Source organism: Andrographis paniculata, unplaced genomic scaffold (assembly GCF_009805555.1).
Source record: "Andrographis paniculata isolate CXL003 unplaced genomic scaffold, ASM980555v1 Contig62END, whole genome shotgun sequence".
Classification (NCBI taxonomy): Eukaryota; Viridiplantae; Streptophyta; class Magnoliopsida; order Lamiales; family Acanthaceae; genus Andrographis; species Andrographis paniculata.
The window spans coordinates 5,761,707-5,789,323 of NW_026137598.1; the positions used below are offsets into that span (position 1 = coordinate 5,761,707).

General features: G+C 32.2%; 4 protein-coding genes across 7 annotated transcripts; all 4 read left to right on the top strand.

The window, feature by feature from the left end:
- The first annotated feature begins 4,591 nt into the window (after positions 1-4,591).
- Positions 4,592-8,247, top strand: LOC127260650 (glycine-rich domain-containing protein 2). Of its 3 annotated transcripts, none has more exons than XR_007840761.1 (8): positions 4,592-4,876; positions 4,986-5,100; positions 5,182-5,607; positions 6,118-6,384; positions 6,533-7,053; positions 7,136-7,266; positions 7,375-7,528; positions 7,609-7,755. XR_007840761.1 is itself a non-coding variant. In XM_051288487.1 (8 exons), the coding sequence occupies exons 1-8, from the start codon at positions 4,719-4,721 to the stop codon at positions 8,113-8,115; spliced, it is 2,274 nt and encodes a 757-aa protein (XP_051144444.1). In that variant the 5' UTR covers positions 4,593-4,718; the 3' UTR covers positions 8,116-8,247. The 3 variants fall into 3 exon arrangements, 2 of the variants coding, with proteins under 2 accessions (XP_051144444.1, XP_051144445.1); XM_051288487.1 differs by having other exon boundaries at positions 4,593-4,876; positions 7,380-7,528; positions 7,609-8,247; XM_051288488.1 differs by having other exon boundaries at positions 4,593-4,876; positions 4,986-5,073; positions 7,380-7,528; positions 7,609-8,247.
- A 1,148-nt stretch (positions 8,248-9,395) lies between these two features.
- Positions 9,396-11,618, top strand: LOC127260448 (putative pectinesterase/pectinesterase inhibitor 28). The gene is made up of 2 exons (XM_051288181.1): positions 9,396-10,362; positions 10,447-11,618. The coding sequence occupies exons 1-2, from the start codon at positions 9,396-9,398 to the stop codon at positions 11,616-11,618; spliced, it is 2,139 nt and encodes a 712-aa protein (XP_051144138.1).
- A 2,436-nt stretch (positions 11,619-14,054) lies between these two features.
- LOC127260651 (uncharacterized) lies at positions 14,055-16,857 on the top strand. The gene is made up of 6 exons (XM_051288489.1): positions 14,055-14,324; positions 15,463-15,532; positions 15,618-15,674; positions 15,989-16,030; positions 16,125-16,187; positions 16,541-16,857. Exons 1-6 carry the CDS (start codon positions 14,107-14,109, stop codon positions 16,631-16,633), a joined length of 543 nt encoding a protein of 180 aa, XP_051144446.1. The 5' UTR covers positions 14,055-14,106; the 3' UTR covers positions 16,634-16,857.
- A 7,021-nt stretch (positions 16,858-23,878) lies between these two features.
- On the top strand, positions 23,879-27,454 carry LOC127261220 (bidirectional sugar transporter SWEET16-like). 2 transcript variants are annotated; one of them, XM_051289467.1, is made up of 5 exons: positions 23,879-24,000; positions 24,122-24,158; positions 24,249-24,621; positions 24,719-24,838; positions 26,985-27,454. In XM_051289467.1, exons 1-5 carry the CDS (start codon positions 23,967-23,969, stop codon positions 27,285-27,287), a joined length of 867 nt encoding a protein of 288 aa, XP_051145424.1. In that variant the 5' UTR covers positions 23,879-23,966; the 3' UTR covers positions 27,288-27,454. The 2 variants fall into 2 exon arrangements, with proteins under 2 accessions (XP_051145424.1, XP_051145425.1); XM_051289468.1 differs by having other exon boundaries at positions 24,779-24,838.
- The last annotated feature ends 163 nt before the right edge of the window (positions 27,455-27,617 follow it).

Genomic DNA, 27,617 nt, shown 5'->3' on the forward strand with positions numbered 1-27,617 from the left:
ATATTTGCTCAGTCCATCTTCAATTTATCTATTTTGACATTTTAATTTATTCATAAATATATCTGTTTTCATTTTTAATAAATATATTTCTATTCAAATATAAAAATACTTTCGTCCTTCATATAATATTACACAAATGCTTTCAAATAATAGTATAAATGTTGGTATAAAATAATCTTTATACATGTAATGGTACTATATATCAATATAATATTAATATACTAAAATTTACAAGGCAAAAAAAATAAACTAATACATTGGTGGTAGATGGAGAGAGTATTATGATTCATATGCATGCAAGTGTGTATATAACTAAAAACATCATATAAATAATCTTTTAATTGCAAAAATAAAAAAAAAAAAGTCAAATAATTAACATAGATGATTTAAAGATGTCGAGTTTAGTAACTCGACTTGAATTAATTAGTTTAACTAAAATTTAAGAAAATATAAATTAAAAAAATAAAATAAAATTAAAGTATATAATTTTTTTAAAAAATAAAAGTGACAAAATAAATTTGACGGAAGATAGAAATATGAATATAATAAGCGGAAAGAGAGAGTAAAAAAGACTATTCGTTAATCCAAACAAATGCTAACTACCAAAAATCGTTAATAGCACTGTTTGGATAAGTTTCAAATACTTAGTTAGTTACATATCTATTTATATGTGTAAATAATAATAATAAAATAATAATAATAATAATAGTTAAACGGTTACTCCCCGCTCTAACGTCTCTAGCTTGCAGTTAATTAGGTCAACCGCAGGCTTCCCTGCAACTGGAAACACTATACACACAAACACTCCTTTCTTTATATATAAGATCCATCACTGTTCTCTGCTGTGCATATTCTTCAGAAGATTAGATTCGGTTCGATTCAATTAGATTGAGCTGGAAATTAAAACATCCAATTGATCGATCAGCAAGTAGTTCGTAGCAATTCCCAATTGAGAGGGTTAGCTAGGGATTTGATCAATTAGTGATCAATGGCGGTGGAGCTGCATGCGTCTCGGCGGTCGAAGGTGCGGTGGACTGACCAAGAAGAAGAGGAGCTGCTGAGGCTTGTGAGAGAACACGGCAGGGACTGGTTCTTGATCAGCGAGCAGATGCCGGGGAGGTCGCCGGATGCTTGCCGGAATCGCTTGTACTGGAATCGAAACTATCGGAGGCTCAACGATAATTACTATGAGATGATGAATCGCCCCTTTGCTTCGTTGTCGGCGGGACGAGTTCGTAACTGGGCAACCATTGCCAATTTGCTTCCACTTCCTTCTGCTGCACTGAGGAAACCCTACGACAATTTGAATTTTAATTTGAATTGCAGCGATGGCGACGACGACGATGACGATGACTACTTTTTATCGTCATCTACAGATGATAAGAAGAAGTTCGTCCGGAAATTGGAAATTGCTGTGAAGAGGGACGACGACGACGATGATTACAGTAGTTTTCTAGCAGCTCTGACATTAAGAACGCCGACGAGAACCGATTGATCGATGAAGAAGATCGAAAAGGGAATTGATCTGTAGTTGCATTCGTTGATTCAGGAAACCCTACGTTGAAGAAGAAGAGGGATCAGATCAGATCAGATCATCAAGAATTACTATTACTACTTAACAAAAATATAAGCAGATCATGTGTTTCTTGGTTTTTAGATTTTTGCATCAGTGTGATATATGTGAAATTACCTACCAATAATAGAACCAATGTGTTTCCCTTTTCTAGATTTTTGCATTTTTTTTTTGTTGTTGTTGTTGATGTTGAGTTTTGATCAAATTATCTCAAAATCAATAATTCTTAAAATGAAAATGAGTAAAAATTTATTTAGTTATAATTTAATTAATAGACTCCAAGCCGTCGAATGAAGCAACACTTGTAAGTAAAGATTGGAGGTTTTTACAGCTAGGAGGCAATCTAAACCCCAAAGATAAAAAATCCATGAAATTTGGACGCGACACAAAGGTAAAACAAAAATCGATAAACACAAAGAAAAATAAATCGTAAAGAAGCCGATGACAATCGTATCAAGTTGATATCAAATTTATATAAAAGTGTATGAGAGCAACGGCACTATGAAGTTGAAGTTAATTCATATACATCTCAAATATATATATTCTATGTTGAAAATTCATCCGATCAAATTTATGTCGAACTAAATGTTTTATATTTTATTTTTACATAACTTTAAAATATAATATATATATTAATTTTTTTATTTTTTTTTTCAAATAAATAAAAATTTAATACTAAAAAAAATATTTGAGTGTATTGATTGATTGTGCTTTTATCTTCATTGTTCTAGTACCTCCAATATAATTATTTTAATTTATATGATTAAAGTATATTTTTATCTTCATTGTTCTTGTACCTCAAATATAATTATTTTAATTTATATCATTAAATTAAATTATATTATCAATATAATTAAAATAATTAATTTTTATAGATGTTGAATATTTATTTTAATATGTGATCTCTACCATGTATATATATAGAGAGAGTAGAGAATTAGTCTCTTCACTCGGCATTTTTCCAATGAACAATTATCTATAAATATTATAAAAAAAAATAATTATACATATACATTAATATAATATATATATTATTCATTTATAAAAAGTCAATTATTCAATTCATAATATTAGTTTTTATATTAGAAACACAATTTTTTATACTTTATTTAGATAAAAGACTTCTGAAATTTTAAAATTTTTTATAATAATAAAAAATAGTATTTAATTTAATATTAAAAAAATTGAATATTTTATAAAAATAAGAATAATATCAAACACTCAAAAATTTTGTCTAAACAAATAGAAAATTAGGGTGTGTTTGTTTTGTAAAATTGATAACAAGTAAATTTTTTGATATAAAATATAAAAAATTGTGTAGAAAATAATAAAAATAATAAATATGTACAGTATATTAATTTAAATATATATATATATATGCGAGAAAAAATAGTAGAAATCACAAAAGAAGTGTGCACACTTGGTCAACTTTTGATATAAATTCGTCCATACTGTAATTTTTAATAGCTCATAATTCACCAACTTTTGAGTCACGCGGATCAATATAATACTAACAAAGTAATATTCCATTAATTATTATTCTTTCCAATAATTATATTTGTTTTTTTATTATTATTCCCTCCGTCTCATGTAATATGAGTGTATTACTGTAGACACAGAAATTTAAGTAAAGTATAATTAGTAAAAATGTATTAGTAAAAATAATTATAGATTAAGATTAAGATAACTAAATAGTTTAATTAAGATTAAAAAAAATTAAATTTTAAAATTTAAAATATATAATTAATTTTCCATAAAAAAAGGACAAATTAAGTAAGGTTTATCGTATTGCACTCAAACAAAGACAAAAACAAACTAAACAAAACATTTCCTTTACTCCCATTTTCTTATGCTGTTTTTTTTTTTTTTCTTCCTCTTCAAATATATTAAAGAGTTATTTTTGCCCTATTATATTACAATTCCTCTGATTCATAAAAAAATATTCATTTATTTTTTCACGTAATTTTAAAAATATTAGTATTATATTGAAATATAGTAGGAATAAAATATAAATTATTAAAATAACCTTTTTAATATGTGTAATATAAAAGTAATAGCATTTGTATAATATATTATAAATTGTAAGGGTATATGTAATGTTAGATATATACTACAGTTACTATAAAAAATGAATATTTTATTATGAGACGGACTATAATAGAAAAATAGATATTTTATTATGGGAAGAAGGGAGCATATCTCTTAGCAAAGTAATCGTATACTTAATTTTTTATTATTAATAAAATTTCAAAAATACCCAAATTATTTTTTTTTTAAAAAAACATAATAAAATCATATCTAAATCGTGGAGCCTACTATCAATTGATTTTATTATTATTATTATTTTTAAGGTATCAATGTATGAGTTTTGTTTTAATTTGTAATTAAATATTTGATATTCAAATCCAATATAGAGGAATTCTAACTATCCAATATAGACAACCACTACCACCAAAACTCTAATGCATTTTTAGTCTTAATATGTCAAGGCAAAGCACGAGAGAGGTGGACGAAGAAAGAAAGAAGAGGAAAATCAAATGACAATTTTGTCCCTATTGTCATAACAATTATTAAATTTAAATTTAATCCATATATAATCAACACTAATCTTTCTCAAAAAATAATACTACCTTTGTCATTTTTACTTTTTTTTTTTATTTATTTAAAATTTATTTTTATTTCTTTTATAATGAAAAAATAATATTTTTTCTACTGTTTTTTTTGCCCTAAATAATTTTATTTATTTATTTATTTTTATCTATTTTAAAAAAAAAATAAAATTGTATCAGTACATAATTAGATGCAGAAGTAATAGAATAAAAAGATAAATTTCAAAATCCCTGAACCACACACATTTTTACAGGTACAGTAAAAATTGCACATAAGTGGAGCCCACCTGGTCAGTCCACCAAACCTCGAAATTGGCCACGTGTCGTCTTCCCCATCGCCCCCATAGACAGACAGACAGACCACCACTGCACTTTTCGCAGCGTTTTCTTCCACCACTCTCTCTCTCTCTCTCCTCTTTCTCACAGTGCGATCGGAAGTCACCGTCTCTGCTTCCTTCACTCTTTACTCTTTCCTCCTCCCTCTCCACTCCATTTATTTATTTATTTATCTTTCAGCAGGAAAAAAAAAGGTGGTTATGTCTGGTCGGAGCCTCAGCGAGATATCGGAGGACGAAAGGGCGTCGTTCGCCGTCGATCTGGTGGCGGCCGCCAGAAGATTCCTCGGCTTCCTCCGCCTCGTGGCGGCCTCCCATTGGCTGCACCGGAAACCCGCCCTCCTCGACGCCGTCAGAAGGTTAATTACTTCCTTAATTCATTACATAAAAATGGAGTATAATATTAATTCAATTCAATATATTTCCTTTCGTTCTCAACTCTTGTCCGAATCGAATCACCATCGTCAGATACGACCAGCTCTGGATGCCGTTGATTTCTGATCTGACGACGGAGCAGCGGCCGCCGATGATCCTCCCCCCCCTCGACGTCGAATGGGTTTGGTTCTGCCACACTCTCAATCCAGTAAATCCCCAATTGATTTTAATTTTAACATTTTTTTTTTTAAAAAGTAATTAATGTTTTGTTTGTTTCGTGTTTTTTAAGATCAAATACAAAAATTACTGCGAGTCGAGATTCTCGAAGCCGATCGGGAAGGCAGCCATATTCGACGAGGAGAACGAGGATTACGCGGTGGAGAGATGCAGGGAGATCTGGGAAAGTAGGTTTCCGACAGAGCCATTCGAGAACAAAGCCGATGTGGATGAGAATGTCTGTTCATCGTCCTCGTCGTCGTCCTCGTCGTCTCCGAGTACTAACATCGAAGGTAGTAATGACTGTCTGTTGCAGCAAGTTTTGGTCCATAGAGATCTCTGCAAGGGGTTTAGGGAGCCGTACTATTCAGAGATGGTGTATTTGGTGGCAGCCAAGCAGAGGTACAAAGCTTTCATTTACATGGTCCATCGATTTGGGGACGAATCTTCTTCCCTGGTTCCCACTTCCGACATTCTTCTCATGTGGATTACTCATAAGGTCAGTTTTGCAATGTTCTTGATTTGCTTTTGATTGTTAGAATTATTACAAGACTAATTCAACATTGGAAAATGCTGGTTAATTTCGACTAAACTAGACACACTTAATTAGTTGCGAATCACTCTCATCGATGATCAAATTCGAAAGATTGTGGAATAAAAGCAGCCATGGTTTTGGTGGATTTAGAGAAATGAATGATGAGGATTGTAGTTGTAAGAATCTAGACAAAAGTTCATGGATCAAAGGTTGTTTTGTTGTGTAATAGAATAAGGGTTGCGGCACATGGACCATATGACTTGTTGGTGCATTCTTGTTCTCTAACTTTTGTCCCCATTGCCTCTTTGTTTGTTCGCTTTTGGCATATGCATGATTCTTTACAACAATCTCGTAAATATATATATATATATAGGTACGTACATCTTAAGTTCGGGTGATTAGTTAAAATATTGGAAGTTAGTACATTTCATTTCATTTTTAACGTAATCATGTCCTAATTTGTCGGTTTATTAGAGCTATCCAACCATGTACGCGATGGATTGTAAGAACTTGGACAACAATATGGAGAAAATAATTGTTTTGCGGGATACCGTTAAGGAAGAGGACGTCGAAGAGACAAAAATGTTGTGGGACCGAACTTTTGATCAACCGTATGAGAAAGCTGGCGGAGCGGCCGTAATTGCGCAGCCTACCGTCAACGAGCCTCCATTTTATTGGGACACGACGGATATCGACGTCAACACAAAGTACAAGTCGTTGATGCCCCGGTTCTTATTTGAGGTTAGTTTAACTCGCAATTTCGCCACCGGTTTCTCGAAATTTGACATGAAAATTGATTGAATTTTAATGAAAATTGAAATAAGGTGTTGTAATTGAACTAAAGTTACTATCTTTTTAGCTGATGTTGTGATGTTATGTATGATCTTAGGTATGTTTGTCGATAAAAGTAACATCGAATATTCGGCCGGGGAAAAGAGACCCATCGAGAGAATTTCTTCGCCTCCGCACTATGAAGTGTCATCGTGAGCTGAAACTCGATCTCCCGTTGTCATGCTTCACGTCGAAGTCGTGGCAAAAGGCATGGCATCTTTATTGCGAGTTCGGGACTAAAGGGTTGATCGTCGAGCTTCGTTACCGCGGGGGTCGTTTCTCTAAAGGCAGCTCGTTGCTCGAGAGTGTGTCGTTTTCTTGGAACGATGTATTACGAGCGCAAACGCTCACGTTAGGCAAGGAGATTGACGGACGATTACGGATCATGGTTTCGATAACTCCGCCGGTTCAAGGACCCTACTTGTTGAAATGTGTGTCGGACCGAGCGACGGACGACTCGGGAGCAATGATATCGGATGTGATTTTGAAAATGAATCACTACCGGCCTCAAGAAGGACGGTGGTTATCCCGTACCGTTTTGGATCATGCCGGGAGAGAATGTTTCGTTGTTCGGATGAGGTAAAGAAATAATGCGTTGTGACATACTTCGTTATTGTTACATTGTTTTTCTCGTTATCGATTCTTTTTTCGAATGCAATAGAGTTGGAGAAGGCTTTTGGAGACGAGGTGGCGAAGTTCCTAGAGCCGTTAATTCGAAGGATCGGGTTATAGAGATAAGGGAAGGTTCTTGGTCCTACGTTGTTGGTTCGACTTCAATCGGGAGATCATCTGGTGCGTAAAATATAATTACCCTTTCGATGCGTTATACACTCGAATTGGAATTTACGATCGTCGTTTTTTGATCGTTAAATGCGTTCTTGCATTGTGACGAATGTCTAGTACAGGGAATGTGGTTGGAACCGCGACGCCAAAGGAGGCACGGGAAGGTTTCCAAGCGTCGTGGAACTTATCGACGGGGCACGAATTGCTAATACAACGAGACACATCGAAACCATTTCCGGCGTTGAGATTCGACGTCGTAAACGAATCAACGGTAAGATTAAAAAAAATGCCAAATTCGGATTATTCGACCGAATCTCGATATTTAACGATGATCGTCTTGCATATCGATAGGAACCTTCGCTGAAACTACTGCAAGGGAGACAATTACAATACGGTCTCGACGAGAAAGAATCAAACAATGACGACGACGAATTCGCGACGCTGGTCAGAGTTTCGGACGAAAACCCGATGGGGAAAGCCACTGGTGTTTTGAACTGGAAGCTACTCGTGGTCGAGATACAGCCGGAAGAGGATGCGGTGACGGCGCTTCTTCTGTGCCACTCGATCCTCCGCAGCGTATCGGAGATGAAGAGGGAGGACGTCGGGGGGCTCCTGGTGCGGCGGCGAGTGAAGGAAGCCAAGATCGGGGACCGGGACTGGGGGTCCGTTATCGTCCATCCCTCGTCGTCGTCGTTTGTTTCTTCTTCGCCGTACGTCGGCCGGCCGTGGTATCGGGACGCGAATCGGGTGATGGCCTTGCAGGAGAAGGATGGTAGTATGGGTCATCCTCAGAATTCTTGGAATTATTCTCAGACAGAAGGCGGGGAGAAGCTGTACAAAACTTTGATTTCGAATTAGAATCGACCCATGTTGATTGTTGATGTTAATTGGTTTGGTTTGATTGGGGTGTGATTGTGAATGCGATCATTTTGGGGGACTTGAATTGAATTGAGATTTTTTGTTTGTATTGCAATTGCAATTATCTTCATTTAGTTGTTGGACTAGTGAAATTATTTTAACTATAGAGTTTTGTGTGATCTTTGGGGTAAAAATGGATTTGGGTAGCAGACCCGACCCGACCCAATTTGGCTCCATCTTGGCCCGGCAATGCTACAGCCAGGACTGTCAAACGAATAAGGTGGATTCAGGTAAGCTATTAACAAGTTGGAAAATATTTGATATGAACCCCTTTATATATATATATATTAAAGCAAAAAATATTTATTCATATCATGAAATTGATGTGTAAAAGTCGAATTAACAAAATTTTAGCTTAATTTTTTTTATATAAAATTGGCCATGAATATTTAAATTGAATTGGTAAAATTTTAAAAAATATATTTAAATTTAAAATAATAATAATTAAATAGGTTAGACAGATTTTTCCAAGTTAAAAATTTGGATATAAACTTTACTCATTTAAACGGATTTAATCCAATTATTAATTAGATCAAAAATTTCAATTCAAACCCAACTATTTGGAGTCAAGGTTCAAATTCAGATTAAATTAATTTTTGACAATTCTAACTATAAATTTAATTTGTTGGATCCGGGTCAGGATCCATAACCGTTTCCATTCCCGTCCGTATTTTCAACGCGCAACCAAATCCGTACTATCCTACATTCAGTAATGAAAATTGTTACATTTGTCCCAAATTAGCAAAACACCCACAAAGAAGAAGGGTGACCACATTTCCAAAACAAAATTCAACACTCCAAAAATACCAAAGCAATATACATTTAGTGTATAATTTCCAAAAAAAAAACAGAATGGCTGCAATTCAATCAAATACAAAATAAAGTGCTATTAGTATGGTCGACCGTACCCTAACACAGGGCAGCCCATATAATTTGCACTCCTAATAATTCCTTAAAAAAAAAAAAAAAAAAAGTTGTCTTTATAACAAACCCCACAGCTCCCAATTCTCCCTTGGAGTTTCAAGGCTTGTAGTTAATGCACGCGCCCCTTACATATTCCTAACCAAGGGGAGAATTGTCCTCTTACAGGCCTTTCTCCATCGTGCTCAATTCATTTTTCACACATATTAATTTAATTTAATTTAAACATACATTCCATCTATAAAAATCTAAAAAATTAAAAAATATATAAAAAAAATATAATTTTTATTTAAATTATTATGGATGAGAGCAAGAAGAAGATTGCAATAGTTACCGTGTGCTCCCTCATCCTGGTGGCCATGGTGGTGGCGCTCGTGGTGGTCAACCGCGACGCCGGCGAGGAGTCGGAAGGCCCCGACGTCTCGTCGTCGAAGAAGGCGATCGCCGCCGTTTGCGAGACGACGGATTATAAAAAGGCCTGCGTCGATAGCCTTAACGCCTCCGGGACCAATGCCACCGATCCGCAGGAGCTGATCCGGGTCGTCTTTCAGGCTACGCTTAAGTACATTCAGGAGGCCGCCCAAAATTCGACGACGCTCCAGGACCTCGAGAAGGACCCGAAGGCCAAATCCGCCCTGGACACGTGTCGGGAGCTGGCTGCCAGGGCCGGATACGATTTGGAAAGGTCCTTTGCCAAGTTTAATACCTTCGACATAACCAATGTCGACGATATCCTCCTGGATCTCAAAATTTGGCTCAGCGGCGCCATCACCCACCAGGAGACCTGCCTCGATGGATTCGACGACGTCGCCGGCGAGGCCGGGATGAAGATGAAGGAGGCGCTCACCACGGGAATGCAGATGACCAGCAATGCCCTTGCCATGGTCCAGGAGCTCTCGACGTTTCTGGAAGGGATGGGGATTCAGAGCTTCAAGAGCCGGCGGTTGCTTGATTTGCCGGACTGGATCGACGCCGGTGAGCGGAGGCTGCTGGCGGCGCCGCCGCAGAAGATTAAGGCTGACCTTGTCGTCGCCAAGGATGGAAGCGGCAAGTATACCACCATAAACGCTGCGCTAAAAGACGTGCCGGAGAATAGCGATCACCCGTTTGTGCTTTACATTAAGGAAGGTGTTTATAATGAAATTGTGAAGATTAACAGCAGCTTGACTCACCTGATCGTCATCGGCGACGGCCCTACACGGACTAGGATCACCGGAAACCTAAATTACATCGACGGCACCAGCACTTATCACACCGCCACCGTCGGTACGGACACACACACACAGAGAACCCTAATTTTATCGATTTGGGGATTTTATTTAATTTTTCAATTTTTTTTTTAATTTGTAGCTGTTCAAGGAGACAGCTTCATAGCGCGGGACATCGGATTTGAAAACACCGCCGGAGCGGCGAAGCACCAGGCGGTGGCGCTGCGCGTCAGTGCCGACAAGACGGTGTTCTACAACTGCCACATGGACGGGTACCAAGACACGGTCTACGCGCACACATACCGGCAGTTTTACAGAAACTGCGTCATCTCCGGCACGATCGACTTCGTGTTCGGCGACAGCGCCGCCGTCTTCCAGGGCTGCACGTTTCTAGTACGGAAGCCGCTGGACAATCAGCAGTGCATCGTGACGGCGCAGGGGAGGAAGGAGGTCCGGCAGCCGACGGCGCTGGTTCTCCAGAACTGCACCATCACGGCGGCGAAGGAGTACTACCCCGTCGCCAGGTCCTCCGTGAAGACCTACCTCGGCCGGCCATGGAAGGAGTTCTCCAGGACGATAATCATGGAGTCGTTCCTCGACTCCCTCGTCGAGCCGGAGGGATGGCTGCCGTGGAACGCCACCTTCGCCCTGGACACGCTGTTCTACACGGAGTTCAACAACCGCGGCCCGGCGGCGCCGAAGACGTCCCGCGTCAAGTGGACCGGAGTTAAGGAGCTGCCGCCGGAGCGCATCCAGCGTTTCACGGCGGTGCCGTTCCTCGACGGCAATAAATGGATTCCGGTGGCTCAGGTCCCCTACGCCGGCGGGTTCATCTTCCCGGTGCCCAAGGAGGATCCCAACATCAAATACTCTCCCGTCTCGCAGGAGGAGAACAAAGATTTGGGATCGGAGGCCCACCAGCCGCCGGCCGCCGCCGCCGCACCGCCGCCCAGCCATGCCGTCCCCGTTTCCGACACAGTCATCGTCTCCCCGCCGGCGAGCAGCCCAGCCCCCAGCGCGTCGCCTTCCGATCTAAAATCGAGCATTTGGGAATTATGGATGTCCACTGACTCTCCGGCGCCGAGCCCAATCCCGACTCTCAGTCCGGCGGCGGCGCCGAGCTTAAGCCCGAGCCCGGCAGCATCACCGAGTCCCAGTCTCACTCCGGCGGCCGCACCAAGTCCATCCGGCATTGCTGCACCACCAAGGTCGGCGGCGTCTCCGGCTCCGGCACCGAGCGTCAGACCGGCGGCGAGTCCAGTGGCGGCGTCACCAGTCAGCGCCGCGCCGGCGACGGCGCCGTCTCCCTACTAGAGTTGTCGCTTCATATATAATATTTTTAAAAAATGCACATAATATATAAAATTATTTGACATATATATATATTTAATCGATAACAAAATTAAATATTTTTTAATTAATTCTCAAATATATATATACATACAAATATATGTGTATGTAATGCTGCGAAACCACCTGATAGTGTCCTGGTTTGGATGTGTTGATCATCATCATCATCGTCTTCTTCTTCTTCACTTAATTTGTAGCACTGTACTAGAAAACAACACATTAATGTTTTCACTATATACGTGCAAAGTGAGTTGAGTTTAGAGGGGAATATTATATTTTATTATTACTATTATTATATTACTATTATAATATTTTAATATTTTATTATTATTATTATTATTATGACTTCTTTTTTGTTAGGGAAGACGGAATACAATAATAATATATTTTTGTTGCAAATACACATTTGTGTGGTGGTACTTATATCTCTCGAATTTGTTTTTCTTTTTTCTTTTTTTATTTGGATTTTTATAGAAAAATGGTTAAAATAATCAGAATATATATATATATATATGATCGTAAATAGTATTTTTATATTATAACTTAATTATTCATCTAACTACTCATATCTTAGTTGTGTAATAACGAAAGTAAATCTAATAGTTCCTTCGTCTCTGAAAATTAGTTTCCAAAAAAATATAATTAAATTTTACTGACGGGAAGTAATATACAATAACACTTAAGTCATTTTTTATTTGGCACATGCTTCAATTTTGATGTTACTAAAGTATTTGCTGTGATGACAGTGGAGTTGGCATAGGTGCCGAGAAATTTCGATGAGCAGTAGTAAAAGACTCCAAAAATACAGATATTGCAGTTTTTTACTTCAAAGAGAATAATTTTTAAATATTTTATTTTATATGGAGTATTATTTTAAATAATTTTTTATATTTATATTTTACACTCAATTTTTATTTTTATTTACACAATTATATATTATTCCTTCCGTCTCAAATAAGGTACAATATTTACTTTTGGCACGGGTTCTTAGGGTAGTATTAAGTAAGATAATTTAAAAATTAGGTGATTTGATGGAGAGAGAAATATATATTTTATTTTTTTATTTGGATGATGTGAGGGGATAAAGTGTGAAGTAGAGATTAAATATAATTAATTATTTCCTATTTTAGAAATGTTGCAAGGTGTTTGGGACGGAATGAGTATTATTTAATAGAATGTTTATAATATAAAAAATAATACTCCCTCCGTCCTGCAACAAAAGTGGCGTTCGCTTTTTGCACGTAGATTTTTTAATATTAGTATTATATTGGATTGTAGTAAAAAAAACAAAAATACCCCTATTAGTATGATGTAATATAAAAGTAATGGTATTTGTGTAATATATTGTAAGTTGAAAAGGTATTTATTATGTGAAGTAGGTAGTACAATTACTAAATTAAGAAATGGTAAGTTGGTAACCTTGTTTTGGGACGAACGAAAATGAAAAATGGTAACCTTTCAATTGGACGGAGGGAGTAATTTTTTTATTTTTTTTATTTTTTACAAGTTAAATATAAAAACAATTACTATATTAAATAAAAAATTACAAAATATTAAATTAAAACAAATAGTACATTAAATATAAAATTTATACAAGACTAAATTAAAAAAAAAAAAAAAAAAAACTTTAATCACTATGTTGATAAGTACATAGAATTAAAGCATGTATAATTGTAAAATGAAATATATATGACCGTACGCTATCATTATCGTGTATAATTATAAACGATCATATATTTTCCAGGTTATTTGCCACGTCAATTTCGTTACGTCTACGTCAGTAATTTTCGTTAGTTTTTTTTAACTGTAAGACCAAAATAAGTGAAAATGGTTTATAATTAGACCAAAATTGATTAGAATTGTTTACAATGAGACTAAAATTTATTGAAATTGTTTATAACGAGACTAAAATTGATGAGTTTTTATATTTAAACCAAAATTGATAAATTTTGATTATATCGAAACCAAAATTAATTCTTTTCCTAAATATTAATATGATATTTTAGTTATAAATTTAAATTTGAATTTAAAGTTTTTATTTTATACAATTAAAAAATAAATTTTATGTTTATAATAAAATAATTATATCTATTTATATTTATATTAAATAAGTATTAAAATACAGAATTTCATTTAAGGTATATTAATTCGAGTTGATATATTTATATCGTGAAATATAGAAAATTATATATAAAATATAAAAATAATTAATATATATATATAATATTAATATTTTTAGAAAACAATTAGGTAAGTTTTATTAAAAGATAACACCCTTACTATTTCACCATTATATCTACAAAATTCCAAGAAATTTGGGCCAAAATTACAATCTTGAAAAACTCTTTATTTAGACGACGTCGTATCGTACATTTTCCTGCGTCTTTAAATCCACCGGAAGCTATTTGGCGTACAATTTGACCTAGCGCTGCAGACGAGATATTAATTTTCCATGGCGGTCACTTCGTCGTCCCCTACGACATCGTCCTCGTCTTCCGACTCATCCGATGGGCGCCGGCGCCGCAGAAGACAGAATCGAAAGATTAAAACGAGCAGGGATTCCCACAAAATTAGCAAGAAGAGTCGATCTCACTCGAAGCGTCGCCGTCGGCGTCATTCTTCGTCGTCATCGGAAGGCCACGCTTCTTCATCCTCGTCCGGAGACTACAGGTTCCGTTCTTAGGGATTCTATTCTTTATCTATATTCCTTGCGTGTTCTTGAATCTCTTGTTTCTTTTATACACCTTCGGATTTAGGGATTATTTTATGTTCCCCCCTTTTAAATTTAACGAACCGATCTGTGACTTGGTTTGAGATGATGTTATTCGGATGCTGTTTTATTGGATTTATATTGCTAATATTTGAGTTGTAATTCCCGATTAGAAACTCTAGCAATGGGATCTTGCAAGTTCCACATTAGTTTCAATCTTTTACCCCAGATTCTATAGTTTGGTTTAATTGTTTTTATTGTGCAAGAATGCAAAGGGCTCAACGATGCTATTCGACATGAATTTGAAAAGGGTTAGTCTGATATATAATGTTGTTCTAAAACAATCAAGCTTAAGACCTAAGCAATTAGTTCAGAATGTATCCTGGTAAAGTTGGAAGTATTAATTTTCATTAAGTGAAATCTGCATCATGGTTAAAATTTTGGTGAAGGAAGCCACATTGCATGAAAAGATGCGTTTTTTAAAGATCTAGCTTTGTTTTGTGTTTATTTTCTTATGGATTTTTTAGTGGTTTCACTTTCATTTATCTGATCCATCTCCATATCTCATAACCTTGCTGTATTTGATGGTGGAAGATCTGTCACTTAAGGAAAATTTGGTCGTTAAGAAATCAGGAGCACTGTAATGTGCAAAACTTATTAAAGCAAAACCGTCGCTTTTACACCCTTCTGATATTGTACGCTTACGTAGAACTTAAGGATAGCACATTTGACATCTGCAAAACTTCAAAACATTATGTCATATATAACGCCTTCAAAAAAGTCAGGATGGTTAGACGTAAAGCACCATTAAATTGGACCTGACAGACATATAAAGAAAAGTTGACTACATGTATATCTTTTTCCATACAATAAATGTGACATATTTTATTGAGGTTCCATTGCAATCTGATCAGCTCCCAGCCGCATTCGTATTAATTCCAAAAGCATGTTATTTATCGACGCACAAAGAGAAGTGCTAATGTGCGCATGTTTTTCCTGTGCCTGTATACATCTTCATTATTTAGAGAGATCACATCATTTAATAGGAATCTAATCTATACTTGCTAGTTTGAGTTATTTTGTGTTTTTGTATTCCAGTTCCTCTGACAGTGAACATCATGCATCTCACCGTTCAAAGAGGCATAAACAGAGTGATAAATCAAATAAGGTGGTGATGCTAGCAATTTTGTTACTTGTTCGTATATGCATATCAATCCTGATGATTACTTATTAACTGTTCTTCTCCATTCCAGAAGAAAGATAGGGTAAAAATTCACAAACACAAGCGTGATAAAGAAAAAACAAAGGAGGTACACCACTGCAATCTCTTCGGCAGTTTCCCTGTTACAGTTACTCACCAAAATTTCATTAATGATTTTTTGCCCCCCTGATATATATTTTAAGTTGAAGGATATTGAATTTCATTATTGTTTTCCTCAGAAAAGATTCTTATTTATCCACACGATTGTTTAATGTATTGGGATCTAATAGTTCTTTCTGCCTTTTATGAATGGCTCTTGGAAATTGGAGCTGGTGTTTGTGACATGATGACTGGCATCTTGATTGGGATGGATGCTTGATGTTTCTGGCTTGATTTTGTCCTGCCATTGTGAGTCACATACAGAAGCAACAGGAAGAGCTCAGTGGTCCCGTTCAACTTTCGAAGGTTTTTGCTTTTTTTGGAGTGTTGAAATTATTTACCCAAGTAGATTTTGAAATGCTAGAATTTTCTTTTAATTCCTTACCTACATCTCATCCAGTTTCTGGGAAGGGACAAAGAGAAAGACGACAGTGCTCGCCGCAGTGCGGTTTCTGGGAAGAAGGTATGGCTACCCCTTTTTCTCCTAAAATTGAATGTATCTCTTCAATTTATTGAATCAATAATCTTTTCTCCAATTAGTTATTCAAACAAAAGTTTTAACTTTGATGAAGATTTCATGAGTTATGATGTCGTAGATTTTTGTTATGGTGAGCTAAGAAGGGGGCAAGTCTTGCTCTATGCTTCTTTCGACTATTTTATAGTTAATGTGTTGAAAACATTTTTTACAAGAATTTCCTGAGGTTTATGATGCTATTGAGCAATTTGCTGCTTTATTTTACACAATTCTTTATGTTGGTATGGATTATAGTATCGCCAACATTGACAGTATTACAATGTTATCATCCCCTTCTGTAGATACTATTAAAGGTTGAGAAAACAAAGGAAGACAAAATGGCAGAGAGCAATCGGAATAAGCTCTTGCAGTTCTTGAATGCTAGCTACGACTGATTTGCAGTCACATTCTCCTACCCATCAATGGCGATGACTTATTATTGTTGTTTTCCTTCTCTACGTGACATTGTTATTCAAGGTTCTTCGCCTGAATGCAACTATTGCTGGTGCCTGGTAAGTGAATTCGTCGGCATTGCACTTTCGGGCGATTTTCTAACTATAAGTTTCTCTTTTTTTCTGTAAGCATATTTCTGTTATTGTTGTTGGTGGCTTTTCTTGTTTGTTCTGTCTTTCTATCTTCTGAATTTTTGTTTGGTTGGGACTTCCAAATAAAATATAGCTTTCATTATTAGAAAATTTGGATTCGATTTTTTTAAGAAATTAATGAATTATATGCTTTTTTTTTTAAAAAAAAAAAAGGACTCGAAAGATGACAATCTTTTTGTGGGTTTGAATCAAGTAAATAGGTGGGGATTTGATTGATTAGTGAAGTAATGAGAGAGCTTTTGCATGTTTGATTTCTTCTAATCCATTCAGGTATGTTAAAAGGGTGCGTTTGTTCGGGTTTGGATTTTGAGTTGGAATTTTGAATAGTAAAAATTTTGAATTTGAATAGTTGTACGTGATGTGATATTTTGAATATAAAATTTATTTTTAGTATAATATAAAAAATAAAAAAATAGATATTAGATTTGATGTTTTATAAAAAAAAAAAAAAAAAAGGATAAATAGTGGATTTTCGTCCCACGACGGCAAGATGACCTAAGACATGGAGGGGGTTTGAATTCATGATCTTATGGTCAAAGTCTAATTTTACGCCACCAGGCATAAAATATAATTATACATTTAATCATATTTTAAAATTTATAATTTATAATTTTATTTTTTTAAGTTTGATTAGATTTTTTATTTATTTTAATCTATAATTATTTTTATTAAATTATAGTTATTTTATTAATACATTTTTTAATTATTAACTCTGAGACAAAATACTGGAAAGAGAGTTTTACTTTATCGGTTTTAGTTTAAAATATTGTTTCTGTTTTATTTAAAATATTTTTTAATAAAATTAATTATATAAGAATATTAAATACTATTGACTTTTATTTTAATTATAAATAAATCATTATATATAATTAATTTTAATATAAAATTAAAGAATAAAAATAATTTCTTATACACATTAATTACTTAATAAATATTATTATTTTTTAATATAATATAAAACAATAAAAAAAATATTAAAATCGTATAAATGGAGTTTATTTATAATAAAAAAAAATTAAAAACATGCAAAATTGTCTAAACATAGCCTAGGGGTTTCCCAAAAGATCGCAGCGAGTAATATTCGTGAACAAAAAAGGGTAAATCCGTAAATTCGGCGTACTTCACACGTCAGCCCTAAGGTCAGCCGGAGTTTTGTATAAAAGGGCAAGCAAACGCCCAGAACCGCCATTCCATTTCCACTTTGAGGCGAGCAAAACTCATCCATTAGGGATCTGAGATTATCATTCCTATAATGGTGTTTAGGTTTGAATATTTTGTGAATGTAAAACCGCACATAGTTCTTCTCCGGAGTCGATCTCGCAATGACTTCTGAGATTTTATCTGTGCGCAGAGTAAACGACCATCCTTTCTGCTTGAGCCTTCTTCTCTTCGGTATCCATGGAGTCGAGCTTCAATGTTATTGGATGACATTTCTCTATATTTACAATATTTGCTTTCATTTTTTATTTTAATTTGACGAATCTGGAATCTGTAGATTTCTAGTCTGGTTGTTTACTTTTGTTTCATTTGGATTTCCTAATTCATGATATAGTGTTTTTCCCCCTCTCTTTTGATTGGATCCGTATTTTGATCGAGAGGAGTTGGTTTCTATATTTTACTTGAAACTTTACTTAGTGGTAGTATTGAGATTGGGGGATTAATGTGTGTTTTTTAAAATCTGTTACAGATCTTTTGAATTTGAATCATTTTTCACCTAAATGCTTATCTAGCTGAAGAATTGAACATGTCGTTATTGTTTTAACAACTAGCACGTTGAACTGCTCCACATTTCCTCTTTGAATATTTTTTTTTTAAAAAAATTGTGAAACAATGTTTATTTTGATGATTGATGTTGCTCTTGCACTTGTTGTTTTTTAGTTAGACGCACAAACACGTGTGATTGTGAGTTCATTTGCATCTTTTTTTCCCCCAATCATCTTCATCATCGCTGCAACGGTGCGACAGTTCTTCACTAATCAACCAACTACATACTTTTTTGCATCCAATGTTTTGATAATTTAGGATGTATTTGGATATGTTTTTGGAAGTGCTGGAATTTCGAATAACAAAGGTGAAGCCGTAGAACAGAGCATAACACTACTGCAAATCCTGTTAGGTTATTGGTGGCTACAGTTCTTTTGGGATTATTTATCTCTACTGGGCCGGGCTTGCAAGTTTCTATATCGCTTCCTCAGTTAATTTATAATCTGCATTTAATTTGTTAATATAGTTTAGTTTTAGCCCACGAATGTATTTTATTTATAGGGGGAAATAACTTAAATGACAATTTTTAAATGATAAACGTAGGGCAGCTAAGTATTATAATAAATCGATATATTTTTTTTTCATTGGAAAATAATCATTTTTTTTATTAGTTAGCAAAATCGAATTACATAAATTAATGTAATATTTTGTTGTAAAAAGATATTAATTTTTTTATTTAAATTTGAATTCAAATAATATTTTGATATAATGGTTTTTTAAAAAAGATAATGTATTTTTTTTTTTTAATTAGGAATTGTACAGATTATTATTTTTTTTATTTGATGAAGTGGTTTTTAATTCAAATAATTTTTTTATCTAATAAATTTTTAAGGAAAAAGTACTTAGGAGGTATGTTGCACATAGTTCAAATCGAGGATCAAATAATAATTAATACGCCATTTAAAATAATAATAATAATAATAATAATAATAAGCCATTAGTATCCAATTTCTTAATCATCCCATTTTAAAATGCACAACAGAATAGTATAGGAAATGAACAAAGTGGTGTATTTATTTTATGAAATAGTTTGAATTAATATTTTTTTTGTGAGATACACAATGTATAGATAATATATAAATAATAAATATATTAATGTTTTAAAATTTTATATTGAAAAAATATTTTAAAAGAATACACATTGTATCAGTTAATATATTTTCTTTTTTTGGCATCGGGGGTTTGAACTCATAACTTCATGGTCACACGTTCAACTCTTACACCACCAGGCCATCCCTAACGGGATTTGTATCAGTTAATATTAATAATACTAATAATAGTTTATACAGTAGTTAGTGGTACTTTTTTGTATAAAGATTTTTCTTGTGCTTTCTATTCTAATTTGATGTAATTATATTAATGTAAATAAGTACTATAAATTTTAAGAGTATTTGCATTTACTTAAAAATAAAATATATTAGACTTATCATAATACGAATAAAAATGATAACATGAAATATTTGATTAAAAGAAAATATGACTTATAATTTTAGATTTAATTCAAATAATAATTTCATGTGATATTTTATAATATAAAAATAAAATAATATATTTAATTAATTAATTAATTTTATCTATTTATTTATTAAGTTTCTTTATGGCTAGTTTCAAATCAATTCATAGGTTAGGAAGACATCGTGATCCAACAATTGGGTAGGCAGGGCAGGGCAGGGCAGGGCAGAGAAAGGCAACTCACTTAAAAGCTGTGCCCATAATAATATATAGATAGTACTATCACATAATTTATAAAATCCCTAGAAGGCACTGAAAATGAAACTTAGCTAATCTCAATCAATCAATCAATCATTCATTCAACTTATTATTATTATTATTTACATTTTAATTAATTAATATACATCTAAGTTGGTTTATTTAATTTAATTGACTTCTTTCTTGTTTCTAATGCTCCTGTGAAAACAGTTAATTTATGGTATCTAATTTAATCATCTTAATTTATGTAATTTTAGGTGTATCCGATTGGATCTGATATATCATCCCCACCCCCCAAGATACACTGCTGCACTTAGATATACAAATCCACGTGTCACATTCTTTCAAACAAAAATTATTTAACATTGTTCCCAAAAAAAAATTATTATCCAAAATAAAAATAAAAATAAAAAATCTATAACATTATTACAATATTTCATACATAACAAACCAATGCGCATTTATAAAATTTGCGACTTTAGTTATATATGTACACATATTGTGCGCGTATATCATCAAATTTATTTATTTCTTTTTAAATTTATTGTTGTCACTAAAATATTTAAACATGTATATAAATTATCGCAACACAAATTTTTATTGAAAATATAATTTAGACCAAAAATTTTGTTTAAACTATCGTGGTGCTTGTCCCATGCAAAAAAAATAAATAATAATAATAAAATAAAAGAAAAGAAAAAGAAGAATAATTACTTTAAAATTGTATTTACACGGTAGATTTAAGGTTCGTTGCATACAATCGAGAGATTCCAATCCAAGTCTAGACAACATTAACTAAAATCTAATAGATATCTAAAGATTACTCAATCGACCATGGTAAGTTACTCAAGCTAAAACTCAAAAATTCGACTTGCAAACCTCTTAAATTTAGATTGGATTAATTGCATCGTATCTATTCGATCTTTCTCCTTATTCCAAATGTCTTGTCGCGCTTTTTTCGTGTATTATTATTTTTTTATAATGAAAATAGAACAAGAAAAAGAAAATTAAAAGTAACTCTAAAAATATTTTATTTAATAATAATAATAATAAATAAATAAAATCCATTGTGGTTCCAATTTGAATTTGAACATTGAGCTAAGTCAAAGTTTAAGCATTTCTTTCAAGTCACCTGCCACACATCGTTCACCTAGTGTGATTTGCCTGTCGGGCCTAGTTTGCAGGGTATTAGGTCCGGCCGGGGTTTACTGAGTGCGCACTTTCGGGTAGCTGCTGGGCTGCAGGTTCCTACGTCATTGGAAAAAAAAAAAAAAAAAAAAGTTTAAGCATTTCTTTGCTTGTGATTTGAAGTAATTTTTTATATTATTGAGTTTATATACATACATATATATATATATATAAACAAACTATCAAATCAATATTTGTTTTTTATTTATAATATACAAGAATTACTTTGAGTTCAAAATATCAAATCTTGAAACATCAATTTTTATTTTTTATTTTTTAAAAACGCATAAGTAATAATAACAATTAAATGTTTAAAATTTTTTATTTAAATAATATTTAATATGATATTTTTTGGGGAAAAAAAAAATTATGTGGACAAGCCCTGAATTTGCTTGAAACAATTCAACTCTTTTGTGTTATCATTCATCAATCCAACTTTTCATTCTATGAGATTTTATTTAGAAAGTGCTAGTAGAATTTGCAGTAGCTATATATATATATATATATATTTTTTATGTGAATAAAATAGTTTACAAACTACACTAACTGAAAAGATCCAGTCAACAAATTCCATTAATAAATATATTATCATTGTTATTTAAAATTTTGTAGTGTGATAATATATTGGTTGTAAATTTAGTTATGTTAAATTTTACATTAATGTCACATAAACTATTTACTTGTGTAAATAAATAAGCATAAAATTAAAATATGACAGTATAAAACTATAAGAAGTAAAATTAATAATTTATTAAAGATGCATATGTAAATTTAATGTTGCAATTGTTGGGTGGAAATAATTATGGAGATTAATTTTCAATGAACTTATAATATTTTATATTATAAAATATTTTTTATATCAAATCTTAAATAAAATAATTAAATTCAAATAAATCAGAACCAAACAAATTAACCTAATGTCTAAATGGGCATAAGGAACAGAGAAAGAAGTCATCAATGATTGCATGTGTAATATAAAGGCAAAAAATATTCATTATTGTATTTGTAATAATAGATAAATAAATTTAAATCAATAATTGCTTGTACACTTTTATTTCCTCACGTCTTATTTTATTTATTTATTATTATTTTTTTTTATTTGGTTTTAGTACTTTTTGAAATATCTATCCTAATATATATATATATATATTTATATTGATTTGATGGCTACTTTTGCCCTCCCTAAAATAGGGAATTTGAAAAACTCCTTTTTTGGTTACTAAAAAGGCTTATCATAATAAAATCTTGCACCTTATCTCATTTCTTTAAAAATATATATTTATTATTACTAAAAATAAAATAAAAAAAATATAAATGACAAAGATTTCGACATAAAAAATTTTAAAAAATATATATTTATTATTGTGTCGAATATTCCCATCAAACATTGCAGCTTTTATTATATAAAGTTTATTACGTAGTTTATTTTGCAACGACTATTTTTATTATATTCTCAGTCCTTTTTTCAAAGTACTTTTTGAAATATTACTATTTTGTTTATATGATAATTAGTACTTACCCTTGTCGATAATTCATTATGTAGTTAAATTATATTGATTATATTTTTTTCATAATATATATGATATAAAGAATTTTAGTATATTTGAGGACTATAATTTCTAAAAAAAATATAAATTTGATATATTAATTTTGAACAAATTAAAATAATAAAACAAATCTTGACTGTGAATGGAGAGAGTAAAATAATAATTTGAAGAAGTAATATTTAATTTATCTATAATATTAGAATAAAAGTTGGATTTTGAGTTTTAAATAGTATAATTTTAAATTAGAATAATTATTTGATTTGATATTATATTATATTTTGAATGTAAAAATAACTTTTAATATTATATTAAATTTTTGATTTTTTTTTAAATAATGAATTTAAAAAATTGAGTGTAAAATCCACAACAAATAGAAGCAAAATTATCAAATAGTGGTCCTTGGTGGTGTAGGGGTTGGATTTGTGATCATGAGGTCATAGGTTCAAACCCCCGACACCTCAAATCACCTGCCAAACATGGTAAAAATTTATTTAATTTTGAATAGTAATTGTAAATTTAATATATATGACTGAAATATAATCTTTTTTATTTATATTTTAAATTAAAAAGTAGATAAATATGCACAAAAAATGCATAACATAAAAAACATACCACATGACTCATGAGACATTTGGTATTTATTTTTTTTTTTTTCCGTAAATTTTTATTCCATATAGCTTTAATAGTTGCCGATAAAAATATAAAATTGAAATAAATTTAAAGTTTGGTAACGGGTCGAGGTAAAATTCCGATTTTATCCCTAGAGAAATGTACAAAAAGGTTATATGTATCAGTTCATTTAATGCTGTGGCCAACTCTAAAAAAAAGCTCTTCAAAAGCTACACACACTTACTCATCTTCTTTAATGTTTTTTATTATTTACTTATTCAGATTATTGCATTGCTTTCCTCTCCATGGCCACCTTAAGCCTCATACTTGGGATAATTGGTAAAAAAAATTTAATTTATTTTGTTACAACTAATTAAGAATATATATTCATAAAAAATATATATATATTTTTTTTAATTTTTATAATGAATACTGAGATATGTTAATTTTTATTTGACAGGAAATGTGATTTCCATACTCATGTTTGCCGCTCCACTGTAAGTCTTTTATATATATATATATATATATATATATATATTATATTTAAATAATTTAGTAAAAATATAAATTCTGAATATAAATTGCAGGAAGACATTCAAGCAAGTGGTGAAGAAGAAGTCGACGGAGAATTTCAAAGGTCTGCCGTACATAACGACGCTGCTGAGCACCAGTCTCTGGACGTTCTACGGCATAATCAAGCCCGGCGGACTCCTCGTCGCCACCGTCAACGGCGCCGGAGCGGTTATACACATCGTCTACGTCGCTATTTTCCTCGCCTACGCCCCCAAATCAGTTAGGGTTTCGTCAATCAAATTGGTCGCCGCGCTCGACGTCGCCTTCTTCGGCGCCGTAGTGGCCGTAACAATGGCCGCCTTCCGGCCGGCCATCCGCCTCACCGTCGTCGGCCTCATCTGCACCGGATTAACCATCGGAATGTACGCCGCCCCTCTCTCCGCCATGGTAATGTTATATATACATCTGTACATAGATAGATCGATTTATATATAATTTTAATTACTGAATTGAAATGGTAATTAATAATTGTTGGAATTGATAGAGGATAGTGATAAGGACGAAAAGCGTGAAGTACATGCCATTTCTGCTGTCATTTTTCCAGTTTTTGAATGGCGGCATTTGGGCTGCTTATGCTGTGCTTGTTGCCGATTACTTCATTGGAGTAAGTACTCTACTCTACTATACTCTCTTCATTCTTTTCATAATTAATTATATATATATATATATGCCTCTATACTTTCATAATAAATTCGTATATCATTTATATTAGTACTCCTTCCATTCCGTCCCAATATAATAGTCTTATTTACCATTTTTGTCCGTTATAAAAACAATAGTCACATATTCATAAATAACCATATTACTGTAAAATTACACTGCTTTTTACACTAATTGACTCCCAAGGACAAAAAAAAATATTGTATTCATATTTTTTACTCATTACCAATATAATATCAATATTTCTTAAATCTTGTACCTAATTCAATTAAAACTATATTTATGGGACGGAGGGAGTATAATATAAATATGATGTAAATCTACAATATATCCTATTACCATCCAATTAATATAATAACCATCCAATATATATATATATATATATATATATATTTAGTGTTGAAATTTTAGAACTGGTACTATTTTTTTAAATTGAAGATTCCACTCTATTAATTACTCCCTCCTCCTACATAATTTGTTTCTATTTTTTTATTTCGTCCGTCCCACATAATTTGTTATTTTCTTTTTTTGGAAAATTAATTATACACTTTAATTATATTTTAAAATTTAAAATTTAAATTTTTTAAATTTTAATTAAACTATTTAATTATCTTAATCTTAATCTATAATTATTTTTACTAATATATTTTTTAATTGTTTATTAATTATATTTTACCTAAATTCTCGTGTAATAAACTCATATTACATGAGACGGGACGGAGGGAGGGAGTATCATTTAATTATTAACATCATAGTTAGTCAATTAGTTTGGTAAATTTGTTGCTAGACTCAAAATAGATTTGCCAATGCAGCATCGAAATATCCAAAATATATATATATATATTATTGCTTGAATATTAGTTTGACATATATTTTCTCTGTTCAATCAGAAACTATATATATTTATATTTTGAATTGTTAAATTACAAAGTATTATTTTATTAAATATTTTTTTTTTTTTTTTATAAAATATTTCTACTTTATCATCACATGTTATGTTTACATAGAGAGGTAAGGGCAAAAATATTTTTATATTATTTTTAACTATAACCTATAATTAAAATATTATTATTTCTTAAATTTTATGTTAAAAATAAATATTCCTTCCGTCCCATAAAGAAGTATTCATTTATTTTTTGCACGTAGTTTTAAAAATATTAGTATTATATTGGGATATAGTAAGAATAAAGTAGAAATGACTAAAATAACTTTATTAGTATGTGTGATATAAAGGTAATGACATTTGTGTAATATATTGTAAATTCTAAGGGTATTTGTAATGTTAGGTAGATAGTACAATTACTAAAAAAAAAAAAAAAGAAATAGATACTTTGTTATGGCATAGACTAAAATGGAAAAATTGATACTTTGTTATGGGATAGACTAAAATGAAAAAATGGATATTTTGTTATGAGACGGAGGGAGTATTTACTTCGTAGCCTGACAAAAGTAATACTCTCTTTGTCCATATACAAAGTATACATTTACTTTTGGCGCGATGTTTAAAAAATATATAATAGTATTTTAATTATACTGGATAGTTAAAAGTAACTTAATGATATTTTTGCCACTGCTTTTTTGGTGTAAAAGTAATGATGTGATGTAAAGTAAGGGTATTTGTGAAAAAAAAAATAACGTATTTAATAAAATATTTACTTTGTAATTGGATATCTCAAAATAAAAATATGTAATACTTTCTAACCGGACGGAGGGAATAAAAGAAAATATTACATTTTTTAAGAAATTAAAGATTTTATCATATAAAATATACTCCCTCCGTCCATTTGTAAAAAGAATTTTTGTTTTGTATGTGTTGATGACAAAAATATTCTTAATACTGATAGAATGACATATATTAAAAAAAATAAAATTATTTTTTTACAAAATAAATAAAACTCCAAAACAACACAGCTATCATTATTATATTATAATTTATAAGATATTTTTCTAATAACCGTTGAAAAATTAACTACACTTTCATAACTCCACCTCAAATGAATCTTTTTATTTCCTACCTCTATAATAGTTTAATTATTTTTTTTTAACACTTCAATAAATCAAATACTATCCTTACTAACTAAAATTTTTAGGTACCTAATGGCGTTGGATTCTTATTGGGCTCTGTCCAACTGATCTTGTACATGATCTATCGAAAAAAGCCGGGTTCCGAAGAGCAACTACAAGACGACGGGTCGGCCCATCTCTACGGCGGGGCTATTCAAATGCACGGCGAAGAGATGATTGTGAAAAATCGAAGCCTTAGCAAAGGGAATAGCCTCCCGAAGCCATCCGTTGTGCGAGAATATAGCGACACTCTCGTTAAAGCCCGCTCGTTGAGCCCGTTTGAGTTGGAAAATTTTGGAATTAATGATATCGAAAGAGGTCTCGAATAAAGAAAGCCCGGCAAAGGTTTTGGGCCTCCACTTTGTTATTTATAGGCCCAATTTCCTTTGAAAGGGAAACTTTGTTAGTTAAGAAAAATGATAATAATAAAGGTAAATTATACGGCACCTCACTGTGTTTTAGTAAAAATGTATAAAACACTTTGTATTGTATTTATTACGAGAAACTTCTTTGTATTAACGTAAAATTTGCGGAAAATATTTTTTTCGTTCAAAACTGATGTTTGAATGTAAATAAGAACGTAATTATACAATGTTTATACAAATAAAAAAAGTAAATATATTAAATGGTTTTTTTTTATATAACAATAAAAAATAATT